This window comes from Silene latifolia, chromosome Y (genome assembly GCF_048544455.1).
Source record: "Silene latifolia isolate original U9 population chromosome Y, ASM4854445v1, whole genome shotgun sequence".
Taxonomy (NCBI): Eukaryota; Viridiplantae; Streptophyta; class Magnoliopsida; order Caryophyllales; family Caryophyllaceae; genus Silene; species Silene latifolia.
Window position 1 is genome coordinate 350,585,580 of NC_133538.1, and position 12,260 is coordinate 350,597,839.

Here is a 12,260-nt window from a genome sequence, read left to right on the forward strand (position 1 = left end):
GACCATTATACCGTGTACGACCTTATAATAACTTATACACCTCATTTAATGATAACAATAAATCAGATTTAACGAGGCCATTGCAAAACAATCTAATTCGACTTGTGCTACGCAAACGAGAATTTACAACTTAGTTTTTTACAAAAAATAAATAAAAAGAAAATCATTTTTTTCAGTCACTTAATTAAAATTCGACCGTTGGGCGTTGGATAACTTCCCAATATAACCCAAAAATTCGACCGTTGCACATATCAGTCTTGCGCTAAACGATTCAACATTTGAAACTACTTCAGTTCCTCTACTTTTCTCCCAAAAAACTCAAGAACTGCACACTAATCTACCAAAACTCCCCAAAGCAGCAATAACCCCATCAACGAAATCTGCGAAAACAAAGACACAAAATAGCACTAGAATGATCAGTCCCCGATTTAAATCAGTAGCAGCAATGGCTGGTTGGGATGAAGAAGCCCTTATGCTTGCTAGTCTTATCGTCGAAGACACACCCGAAAGAGATGCCAAGAACAAGAAACGTTCCGATTTGCAGTTCAAATCTCCTCCTTCAAGTTCAAGAAGGTAATCAATCAATCTATTAATAGCCCTTTTATTTATTTGTTTTCCTGGTGTTTTGTGTAATGTTGTTAATGGGCTTTTGCGGGTGCGTTGATTGGTCTTCAGGAAGCGGAGGGCTCGTCGTAGAAGCCCAGTTTCAATGTCGATTGCAGTTCTCAACCTTGATGAAGATGAACCTATCAATAGCACTGATAAAGGTGACTTTTTAATTAAATTTTTTTTTTTTTTTCTAGTTTACAGAATGCTACATTAAATAGTCGCCCCCCAAAATTTCCGCCTCCTAACAGTAGATTCGGGTTCCGCCACTGAATGTGTTGTTTCCGATGGTAATGCTCGAAATTTTAACCAAATGAAATCGGAACATGGGATAATAATAGAGGTCAGAGGAAGGAATCTGTTTAATTTAAAGCAACTGATATATTCATAAATTTTAACAATTCGAGAAAATCGGCTCGCCGAGCCCTCGGTTGTTGTGGTGTTCATTTGATTGTGTCTTGGAAATAATTTATTTGCACAAATTCTTGTTTCAGATGATCTTAAGTTAAAACGTACTCACAACCGACAACCGATTTAAATAATGTTAAAATGGAAAGGAGATTATGAGAGGTCTTAACTTAAAACTATCTTAAGCAAGACCTACCGATTTATTTGCATTTTCTCGAAGACTTTTGGCTTAATTGTTGTAAATAGGACTTTATATCTATCAGCTAAACTATAAATTTATTTTCTAATGAAGTTTTAACATTTCTTCGATTATTGGCAGGAACGGAAAAGAGGGAAGAATGCCCTGAAAGTGATTTGCCTCATAAAATCGAAAGAGGTCGAGAAAAAGTTGAAGACGGTATGAAACCACTGACTGATTGTGCCTCGACCATCATCTTAGAATTTTGGCTGAGACGGTCTTTCATAGTGGCTATTCTAGAGAATTCAACTTTTAGAGTTTTCACCCTTGTGTCTGTTTGGCAGGTAAAGAAAAGAAGGCCGAATGCACAAAAAACGATTTCCAGGAGAAGGTTAAAACAGATCAAGGAAAAGCTGAAGTGGGTAGTTCTGCTGCTAGCTTGAGTTCTACGACACTTCCATGTGTAGATCGTCTTAGAGAAGAACTTTCATGTGCTGTAAGAACCTCTTCCGACTATGATAACTATCTAGTTGTACCCAAACCCGAAAGAACAGAAGTTTTTAAACTAACTCGGCAAATTTGGTTTTCAATGTTCAGATTTGCTTGGACATTTGTTTCGAACCTAGCACCACTCCTTGTGGGCACAGGTCATTAATTTATTGTAGGTTGTTTCCATTCATATTCCATTGCTGCTATTACCTCAAAATCGGATTCATCTAACCTGTTTGTGGTTGTAGTTTTTGCAAGAAATGCCTGAAAAATGCAGCTGATAAGTGTGGCAAAAGATGTCCCAAATGCAGGCAGCTCATCAGGTAACCCTACTGACAATATAATCGCTCCTGTACAGATTAATACTAACTACTAAGGCGTATTTCTAACGAAATGTTTGATTTCAGCAATGGAAGATCATGCACTATAAACACAGTCCTTTGGAATACCATCCAACTTCTATTTCCTGTAGAAGTCGAGGCAAGGAAAGCCACCGAAATGCTTAACAGTCGAGAGACTGAACGTCAAAACCCTGAAGCGACCAAACAACCAGAGAGTAGTTCACAGGTCACAAGAAGATTAAGGGCATTGGGCTCTAGTAATTTCAGCAGAAGAGAAGACGGACCGAGAAATAGAGGAGGGGGAGTTTGATACGAGTGAGGATCCGGATAACACTACTCAAGTCTCGTTATTGTCGGGTTCGAAGTTTGGGTTCGTAAGCTTGGTTACATACGATGGATTCATCTAAGTGCATGGTTTCTACAAATCATTTAAGTGCCTTTTTAATTAGTCAATAAAGGGTGGTTATTGCCCCTGTTTAGTGTGTCGTTTCTTTCCATTCAATTTGGTATTTTATTTCCACTTTATTAAAGGGCATAATTAGCTAGTTAATTTCATCATTAAGAGTCTTAACTTTTGCTTTAAAGGGCATAATTAGCTAGCTACTTTCATCATTGATCATAATTAGCTAGTTACTTTCATCATTGATCATAATTAGCTAGTTACTTTCATCATTGATCATAATTAGCTAGTCTTAACTTTTGCTTTGAACGGTTGTTTTCTTAAGGCTATTTATAGCCATGAAGATTGTAGTTTTCATCATTCAAGTTTTATCATAAAAATCTTTAAATTGCTGGCATTCTTTTGTTAATTATTCATCTTGCGCATTTGAATATTAACTTGTCGATCTCAATAGGTCTTGAGTTCGTCACCATTGGTGAGTTATAGGTCTAATTCATCAAATATCGCTTCCGCATTTTAATTCGTATCATAAGTGGTATCAGAGCTTCGGCTCTTGATTTCCTCAAATCGAGACGATCCTAGTGTTTCGGTTTCCATTTTGTTTTTAGAAAAAAAAAAAAAAAAAAAAAAAAAAAAAAAAAAAACTGTTCACGGTACTGTTCACCAGTGAAAAAAAAAAAAAAAAAAAAAAAAAAAACACACAAATCAAAAAAAAAAAAATATATATATATATTCACGCAAACAGAAACTCACAAAACAAAATCGAGATGGCTGGTGAACAATTTGATGATGAGTTCTACGAGAAGCTTCAAGATTTATTACGAAACAGACCTACCGGGAGTCGCAGCGGTGGAAAGACGAAGTTGGATGAATTCAAGGTGTCGGAATTACCCGAATTCGCTGGTGGAACCGACCCGGAGGATTATTTGGATTGGGAACGGAAAATCGATCGTCTGTTCGATTTTAAAGATCTCAGCGACGAGAAGAGATGCAAATACGCTATCTTAAGATTGAGCCGCGGAGCATCTTTGTGGTATGAAGGGCTGAAAGCCAGGCGGTCTCGCGCTGGGAAAGAGAAATTGGCTTCGTGGGAATCATTGAAGGACAAATTAAGGAAAAGGTATGTACCGGTTAATCATAGATTGAGTATTTACCGAAAAATTGCGGACTTAGAGCAGGGGAAAATGAGCATAGCCGAGTATATCGACGAGTTTGAAAAATTAATTTTGTTAGGAGAATTAGAGGAGAATGAAGAACAGAAAATGTCACGATTTCATCGTGGATTAAATCGTTCCATAGCCAATTCCGTCGAGTTGTACCCATATGCGGATTTCGATACCCTTTGTAATCTGTGTATCAAAATAGAGGCCCAAGGGAAATCCAAGTCAGGGGGATCTAGCAAGGAATACAGTAGCTCCTATAATTATTCCAAACCCGTCTTTACCCCTAAAACAACACCTACTTCAAATCCAATCAATTCGACCAAAAACACCCCAAAAGCCTCTGAGTCAGGGAAGGAGACTAGTTTGTCGAAGGTGCGGTGTTTTAAATGTCAGGGTCTCGGGCATTTTCAGAGTTCTTGTCCTAATAGGAGGGTTGTGACATTAAGGGAGGCTAGGGAGTTTCGGGATAACCTGTCCGAGGAAGAGGAGCGGCTGGGTGATGTGTTTAATTTTGACGAGGGTGTCGAGGATGAAGAAGAGGTAGTAGAGGGTTATGAGGCGCCTGTTTATGATACGTTGTTGGTTCTACGATCATTACGAGCCCAAGCCGAGTCTATTGATTTGGATCAACGAGAACAATTATTCCACACCAAGTGTCAGGTCAATAACAAATGGTGTAGTGTAATCATAGACGGAGGAAGTTGTACGAATGTCGCCTCGGAGGAAATGGTGTCTAAGTTGGGATTGCCCACTGTAGCGCATCCTAAACCATACGCGCTGCACTGGTTAAACGACGGGAATAGCGTGAAGGTTACGAGGCAGGCTAGGGTTGGCTTGTCGATGGGTTCTTATTCCGATGAGGTGCTTTGTGACGTCATCCCTATGGATGCTTGTCACGTTTTACTAGGGAGGCCGTGGCAGTTTGATCGAGACGTTGTGCACGAAGGGAGAAGCAACGAGTATGTGTTGAGAGACAATGGTAAAAAAATTGTGCTTAAGCCAATGTCGTCTCAAGCTGTTCGTTCCATGAGCACCAAGAAGAAGAAGGCAACGATGTTGGTTAAGGAGCGGGAAATCGAGCAGGCTATTAATCAAGGGGAGCGTGTTTATCTCCTCTTGGCTAAGGAGGAGTCGGGTTTGGGGCATCAACTGACAACTGGCAGCCTGGTGGATGGGTTGCTTCGCGAATTCGAAGATGTTTTCCCTGCCGAATTACCACCGGGACTACCTCCTATTCGGGGTATCGAACATCAAATTGATTTAATTCCCGGGGCGCCATTACCAAATAAAGCAGCCTATAGGTGTAATCCAGAGGAGTCTAAGGAGCTCCAAAAACAGATTGATAAGCTAATGGAGCATGGTTATGTTCGGGAAAGTATGAGTCCTTGTGCCGTACCGGTCTTACTTGTGCCTAAAAAGGATGGGTCGTGGCGTATGTGCGTCGATTCTCGAGCTGTTAATAATATCACAGTTAAGTATCGGTTCCCGATGCCGAGACTCGATGACATGCTCGATGAATTACATGGGTCCAAGCTGTTTTCAAAAATTGATTTACGAAGTGGGTACCATCAAATTCGTATGCGTGAAGGAGATGAGTGGAAGACCGCTTTCAAGACGAAATATGGTCTATACGAATGGACCGTCATGCCATTTGGACTTACCAATGCACCGAGCACCTTCATGCGATTAATGAACGAGGTATTGAAACCTTTCTTGGGTAAATTCGTTGTTGTATACCTTGACGATATTTTGGTGTATAGCAAGAATACGGATGATCATTTGCAGCATCTACGGCTCGTGTTTGAAGTACTAAGGAACCAGAAACTTTTCGGAAAAAGGGAAAAATGCTCGTTTATAGTGGACCGTGTGTTGTTCTTGGGTTACATGGTGTCTAAAGAGGGTGTGTCCATGGACCAAGACAAAATCAATGCCATAAAAACGTGGCCTGCTCCTGGAACCGTGAGTCAGGTACGGTCTTTTCACGGCCTTGCGTCATTTTATAGACGGTTCATAAGCAATTTTAGTTCAGTTATGAGTCCTATTACTAATTGCTTAAAGAAGGGGTCATTTGAGTGGACTAAGGGTGCCCAAGAGGCATTCGAATTGATCAAAGAACGGTTATGCACGGCCCCAATTTTAGCTTTACCAGATTTTACGCAACCTTTTGAAGTCGAATGTGATGCGAGTGGGTTGGGTATAGGGGCTGTTTTAATTCAAGGTAAGCGTCCTATTGCTTATTTCTCGGAAAAGTTGGGAGGGGCTAGGTTGAATTATTGTACTTACGATAAAGAGTTCTATGCTATCGTTAGAGCCCTTAATCATTGGAGTCATTACCTACGTCCTAATCATTTTATTCTACATTCGGATCACGAGTCGCTTAAGTATATCAATGGTCCGCAAAAATTGAGTCCACGTCATGCTAAATGGGTCGAATTTTTGCAATCCTTTAACTTCTCCTCGAAGTATAAGGATGGCAAGAGCAACGTTGTCGCCGATGCTTTATCTCGCAGGTACACTTTGCTAACCACGCTGGATGCTCGGTTGTTGGGGTTTGAATTATTGAAAACTTGTTATTCAAGTGATGTGGATTTTGGAGAAATATTCGCTAATAGCTCGGCTAAGGCAGGTGGTGAATTTCTTATTCAAGATGGTTTTCTTTTTAAAGGAAATCGTCTTTGTATTCCGAAACATCCAATTCGGGAGCTATTGGTACGTGAGGCTCATGGGGGTGGCTTGGCAGGCCATTTTGGTGTGGCTAAAACTATGGAGATCTTGAAGGAATATTTCTTTTGGCCAAAAATGTTCGGGGACGTCACAAGAATTATTGCAAAATGTGTAACATGCCAAGTGACTAAAAGTTCTTTCAAACCAGGACCCTATACACCATTGCCGGTTCCGGTGGGTCCTTGGGAGGACGTTTCGATGGATTTTGTGGTCGCTTTACCTCGGACACAAAGGGGTAAGGATGCTATCATGGTGGTCGTAGATCGGTTCTCGAAAATGGCTCACTTCGTGCCTTGCCACAAGACCGACGATGCTTGTAATATCGCGGATTTATACTATAAGGAGGTGGTACGTCTGCACGGGATTCCCAAGACAATCGTTTCGGATCGTGACTCCAAGTTTTTGAGTTATTTTTGGAATACGCTGTGGCGTAAGGTGGGAACAAAACTCTTATTCAGTACTTCGCATCATCCTCAAACGGATGGTCAAACGGAGGTAACAAATCGAACTTTGGGCACCCTGTTACGGGGATTGGTGAGTAAGACCCAAAAGGATTGGGATATTAAGCTAGCTCATGCCGAGTTCGCTTATAACCGTGCCCCTACATATGCGACAGGTCGGTCACCGTTTGAAGTCGTCTATGGAGTTAATCCATACCTGCCACTCGACCTCGTTCCAATGCCGAAAGGGGAACTAGTGCATAAGGATGCTGATTCCAAACTTAAAACTATGATGAAGCTCCATCAGCAAGTCCGCGACCGAATTGTTGAAGTTAATGCTGCCTACCAACGAAAAGCCAATAAGCATAAAAGGCCTCGTGTGTTTGAAGAAGGTGATTTAGTGTGGGTCCATTTAAGGAAAGAACGATTCCCGAGTAAGCGGAAAAATAAGCTCATGCCTCGAGCCGAGGGACCTTTTAAGGTACTTTCTCGTGTTAATAACAATGCTTATAAGGTCAAGTTGCCCGGAGACTACGGTGTTCATGCCACGTTTAACGTGGGTGATTTGTCCCCATATGTCGATGATGACGGTCTTGAGGAATTGAGGTCAATTCCTTTCGAAGGGGGAGGGGATGATACGAGTGAGGATCCGGATAACACTACTCAAGTCTCGTTATTGTCGGGTTCGAAGTTTGGGTTCGTAAGCTTGGTTACATACGATGGATTCATCTAAGTGCATGGTTTCTACAAATCATTTAAGTGCCTTTTTAATTAGTCAATAAAGGGTGGTTATTGCCCCTGTTTAGTGTGTCGTTTCTTTCCATTCAATTTGGTATTTTATTTCCACTTTATTAAAGGGCATAATTAGCTAGTTAATTTCATCATTAAGAGTCTTAACTTTTGCTTTAAAGGGCATAATTAGCTAGCTACTTTCATCATTGATCATAATTAGCTAGTTACTTTCATCATTGATCATAATTAGCTAGTTACTTTCATCATTGATCATAATTAGCTAGTCTTAACTTTTGCTTTGAACGGTTGTTTTCTTAAGGCTATTTATAGCCATGAAGATTGTAGTTTTCATCATTCAAGTTTTATCATAAAAATCTCAGAAATTGCTGCTGGCATTCTTTTGTTAATTATTCATCTTGCGCATTTGAATATTAACTTGTCGATCTCAATAGGTCTTGAGTTCGTCACCATTGGTGAGTTATAGGTCTAATTCATCAAATATCGCTTCCGCATTTTAATTCGTATCAGAGTTGCAACACAAGATGAAGATGCAGCATTGGCGTTGAGGTTGCAAAGGGAAGAGTTCATGGATATATACAGAGGGTCAAGCTTAGCCAGAGATAACTTGAGAGCAATGGCACAAAGGGCTGTTAATCTTCGCGTTAGGCACCGAGCTGTGTAGTTTGTATTATTCGATGTTCTCTCATTTGTACCGTATTAATTGTCAAAACAATATCCACAAAGGGCTGTTAATCTTCGCGTTAGACACCGAGCTGTGTAGTTTGTATTATTCGATGTTATCTCATTTGTACCGTATTAATTGTCAAAACATGTTAGAGTATAGTAAGAACAAACTAACTAAGTTGGTTAAGAGTTAGTTAGAAACTAACTAAGTTGGTTAGAAGTTTGTTACAGTTTGTTATTCCTTGTTTATAAGTCCTATATAAGGACACAAATCAGATTATTGTATAACACAATTCATTCAATACAATTCACAATTTACTCTTCTCTTATTTCTCTCTCAAGCATTCTCTCTCTCTATCTCTCTCAATTCTTCTCGTGCATCCACTCATCTCCATCTTCATCAAAGACTTCAACACCATGAACTTCTTCATAGTTCTTCATGGTATCAGAGCAGGATCAAATTCTTGATCCTGTTTCTGCTTAGTTTTTGTTTACAGTTCTTAATTCTTTCCATTTCCGCTGCAATTCCAAGTTTTTTTTTCTCTGATCATTTTCTCTTCATCAAATTAATACTTACAAAATGACAAATCAAGAAAACGTAGAAACTTCTGAAATTGATGTAAACAATCCTCATTACATTCACTCAACTGATCTCACGGGAGTCAAGCTTGTCAACACACCTTTTGATGGGACAAATTTCGCAAATTGGAGAAGATCAATGCTCATTGCACTCTCTGCAAAGAACAAAATCGGGTTTATTGATGGCAGTATTACCAGACCTGCTGCAACTGCAGTAACAGCCAGAAATTGGCAACGTTGTAACGATATAGTATTTTCTTGGATCATTAACTCAGTTTCTCCAGAAATTGGGGATTCTATTCTATACAGTGCCACTGCACAAGATGCTTGGGAAGAGCTTGAAGAAAGATTCAGCCAATCCAATGGTGCACAACTCTATGGTGTTCACAAGAAGTTGTCTGACTTTTCACAAGGCAATGACAGTATTGGTACATATTATACCAAGCTCAAATCCATTTGGGATGAGATACATGGGATTGGAATGAATCCTAAGTGCAGCTGCAACTGTAACTGCGGAGCTAAAGAGAAGCAAGTGAAATTTCAGGAAGACAAGAAGGCTGTTGAGTTTCTGATGGGTTTAAACGAATCCTATGCTGTGGTTAGAGGTACAATCTTGATGCAAAATCCTCTTCCTAAGGTAGCAGTCATCTACAACAATTTGTTGCAAGAAGAAAGACAAAGGGAGATACATAATACAGTCAATGTTCAAGCAGATTCTGCTGCTATGTTGGGCAAGAATGTAGGATACAAGGGAAACTCTCACAACAACAATAATAAGCAATTTCACGGTTTTGGCAATACAAACAGTCGTGGGAGTTCCAACAACAGTTTCAGGAACTACAACAACAACTACAGGACTAACAATACCCATGTACCAGGGAATCACACTTACAATACCAGCAGTACTCACCAATCTACTGGCAGAGGTCAAGGAAATTACAAGGGGAAAGCACCTGTGGAGAATGAGCCTGAAAAGCCTAAGTTCTGTGTCTACTGCAAAAGGAATAATCATAGTGTGGATAGTTGCTTTCATCTGATAAACAGGAACAGAAGAATTGCTGGTAATGTGTTCAACAATCAAGATCTTGGAACATCTTCTGCAGCTAGTGGTTTCTCGGATGAGCAGCTGAATGATGATGGTTTTGATACTGCTGAAATGCAAGCTACTGCTGCAAACTTTGCTGGTAACATCTATTCTAAACCTCAAAACTCAATTTATCTCAATTCTTGGATTTTAGATAGTGGTGCAAGTGATCATTTTTGTTCAAATAAGGCACTTTTCTGTGAATTTCATGCTATATCCAAACCATATACTGTGTCTTTGCCTAATGGTCATGTTGTTACTATTGATACTATGGGTACAGTACAGATAGCTACAAATTTCTTCTTAAAAAATGTGCTATATGTCCCTAGTTTTAAGTTCAATCTTCTGTCTATAAGTAAATTAGCCAAACAGTTAGGTACTAAGGTTAGCTTCACACATGATGTTTGTTATTTGCAGGACTATTCCAAGAAGCCCTTGGTCCTTGGTAGAAATTATCATGACTTGTACTTGCTGCACTCAGATTTTACTAAACAATCAACTGATAGGATTGATGGTCATTCTGTTAATTTTAGTTCAGCTGTAATAAATGTCTCTTGTAATATCTGGCACACCAGATTAGGTCATTTACCAATTTACAAAATGAAACAATTACGTTTGTGTACTGATTTCTCATTGTATGAAAAAGAATTATCCATTTGTTCTACATGTGCAAAGGCTAGGCAACACAGAATGTCTTTTCCTCTCAGTTCTTCTTTCTCTCTTGTTGCTTTTGAACTTATACACATTGATCTCTGGGGACTCTATCACACCCAAACTTACAATGGATACAAATATTTCCTAACCATTGTTGATGATTTTACAAGATGCACTTGGACACATCTGTTAACATGCAAAAGTAATGCTTTTTCTTTCATTAAAGCCTTCCTAAAAATGGTTGAAGTACAGTTTGATAAGAAAGTTAAAATTATTAGATCTGACAATGCCCTGGAATTAGGAAGTAGTACTCTTATTGCTCAATATTTTGTTGATAATGGTATAATCCATCAAACCTCATGCATACACACCCCTCAACAGAATGGGGTTGTAGAAAGAAAACATAAACATTTGTTGGAAACAGCTAGAGCTTTGAAGATTCAGTCAAATTTACCAACCAAGTATTGGGGAGATTGCATTTTAACTAGTACTTATATCATTAACAGACTCCCAACTAGGTTGCTTCAGAACATGTCTCCTTATCAGTTACTGTTTGGTAGACCTCCTGATTTATCCCACATGAGAAGTTTTGGTTGTCTTGTTTATGCATCAACTATTAAACCTGGTAGAGACAAGTTTGCACCTAGAGCTACACCTTGTATTTTTATTGGTTACCCATTTGGAAAGAAGGCATACAAATTATTGAACATGGAAACCAAGTCTATTATTATATCAAGAGATGTTGTATTTCATGAAACAGTTTTTCCCTATATTTCTGACAAACCAGGTTCTTTTATGCCTTTAGCTATTTCTGATGACTGTGTCCCTGATATTTCTCCAAATGTTACTGAACCAAACACCAATACAGGGGTCATTCACCCTCATAACAATCATACAAATTCAGATTTAGTCCCTGATAGTTCAGTTTCTGCTCCTGTTCACCAGAATGTTTCTTCTAGAACTATTGAACCTGTTAGACAGTCAAATAGAACATCCAGAACACCTTCTTATTTGCAAGATTATGTTTGCTCAAAGAAAACCACTAACTGTCATGCTATTCTCCCTGCTGAATGTTGTAATACTCTGACTTCAACATATACAAATGTAGATGTTTCTTCTTGTTATTCTGTTACTACTAACTTTTCATTGAGTGTAAGTGGTCACATACCAATACAAGAGCCAAAGACATATAAAGAGGCTTCAGTTTACCCTGAATGGCAAGAAGCAATCAAAGCTGAATTTCAGGCATTGGAAGCTAACAACACTTGGTCCATTGTTCCATTGCCACCAAATAAGAAGTCCATCTCATGTAAATGGGTTTTTAAAGTCAAGCATAGAGCTGATGGTAGTATAGAAAGGTACAAAGCTCGCTTAGTAGTTAAAGGTTACACACAAAAAGAGGGAATTGACTATACTGAGACTTTCTCTCCAGTTGTTAAAATGACAACAATACGGAGTCTCATTGCTGTAGCTGTTAAGAAAGGATGGGTGATGTCTCAATTAGATGTCAATAATGCTTTTTTGCATGGGGACCTCGATGAAGAGGTCTATATGAGCATCCCTCCTGGTTTGAATGTTCCAGACAAACGTCTTGTTTGCAAATTACAGAAGTCTTTATACGGTTTGAAGCAGGCATCCAGACAATGGAATGCCAAATTGAGTCATTTCTTGAGGACTAGGGGGTACAAACAGTCCCTTAACGATTACTCTTTATTCAAGAAAAGGCAAAATGGGAAGGTTGTGTTCATTGCTGTCTATGTCGATGATATATTATTGGT

The 12,260-nt window shown here is 39.3% G+C and overlaps 1 protein-coding gene across 5 annotated transcripts; it reads left to right on the plus strand.

Annotated features, from left to right (window-relative positions):
* Positions 1-250: 250 nt before the first annotated feature.
* On the plus strand, positions 251-7,656 carry LOC141633696 (uncharacterized). 5 transcript variants are annotated; one of them, XR_012538478.1, is made up of 8 exons: positions 256-573; positions 676-767; positions 1,334-1,411; positions 1,537-1,688; positions 1,790-1,839; positions 1,930-2,004; positions 2,089-2,711; positions 7,639-7,656. XR_012538478.1 is itself a non-coding variant. In XM_074446125.1 (7 exons), the coding sequence occupies exons 1-7, from the start codon at positions 413-415 to the stop codon at positions 2,330-2,332; spliced, it is 852 nt and encodes a 283-aa protein (XP_074302226.1). In that variant the 5' UTR covers positions 251-412; the 3' UTR covers positions 2,333-2,726. The 5 variants fall into 5 exon arrangements, 4 of the variants coding, with proteins under 4 accessions (XP_074302226.1, XP_074302225.1, XP_074302223.1 ...); XM_074446125.1 differs by lacking the exon at positions 7,639-7,656 and having other exon boundaries at positions 251-573; positions 2,089-2,726; XM_074446124.1 differs by lacking the exon at positions 7,639-7,656 and having other exon boundaries at positions 259-573; positions 1,790-1,857; positions 2,089-2,726.
* The last annotated feature ends 4,604 nt before the right edge of the window (positions 7,657-12,260 follow it).

Coding starts and splice junctions, on each gene's coding strand:
- LOC141633696 (XM_074446124.1), top strand. CDS start 413: ATGATCAGTCCCCGATTTAAATCAGTAGCAGCAATGGCTGGTTGGGAT. Junction 768..1,333: donor TATCAATAGCACTGATAAAG/GTGACTTTTTAA, acceptor GATTATTGGCAG/GAACGGAAAAGAGGGAAGAA. Junction 1,412..1,536: donor TCGAGAAAAAGTTGAAGACG/GTATGAAACCAC, acceptor TCTGTTTGGCAG/GTAAAGAAAAGAAGGCCGAA.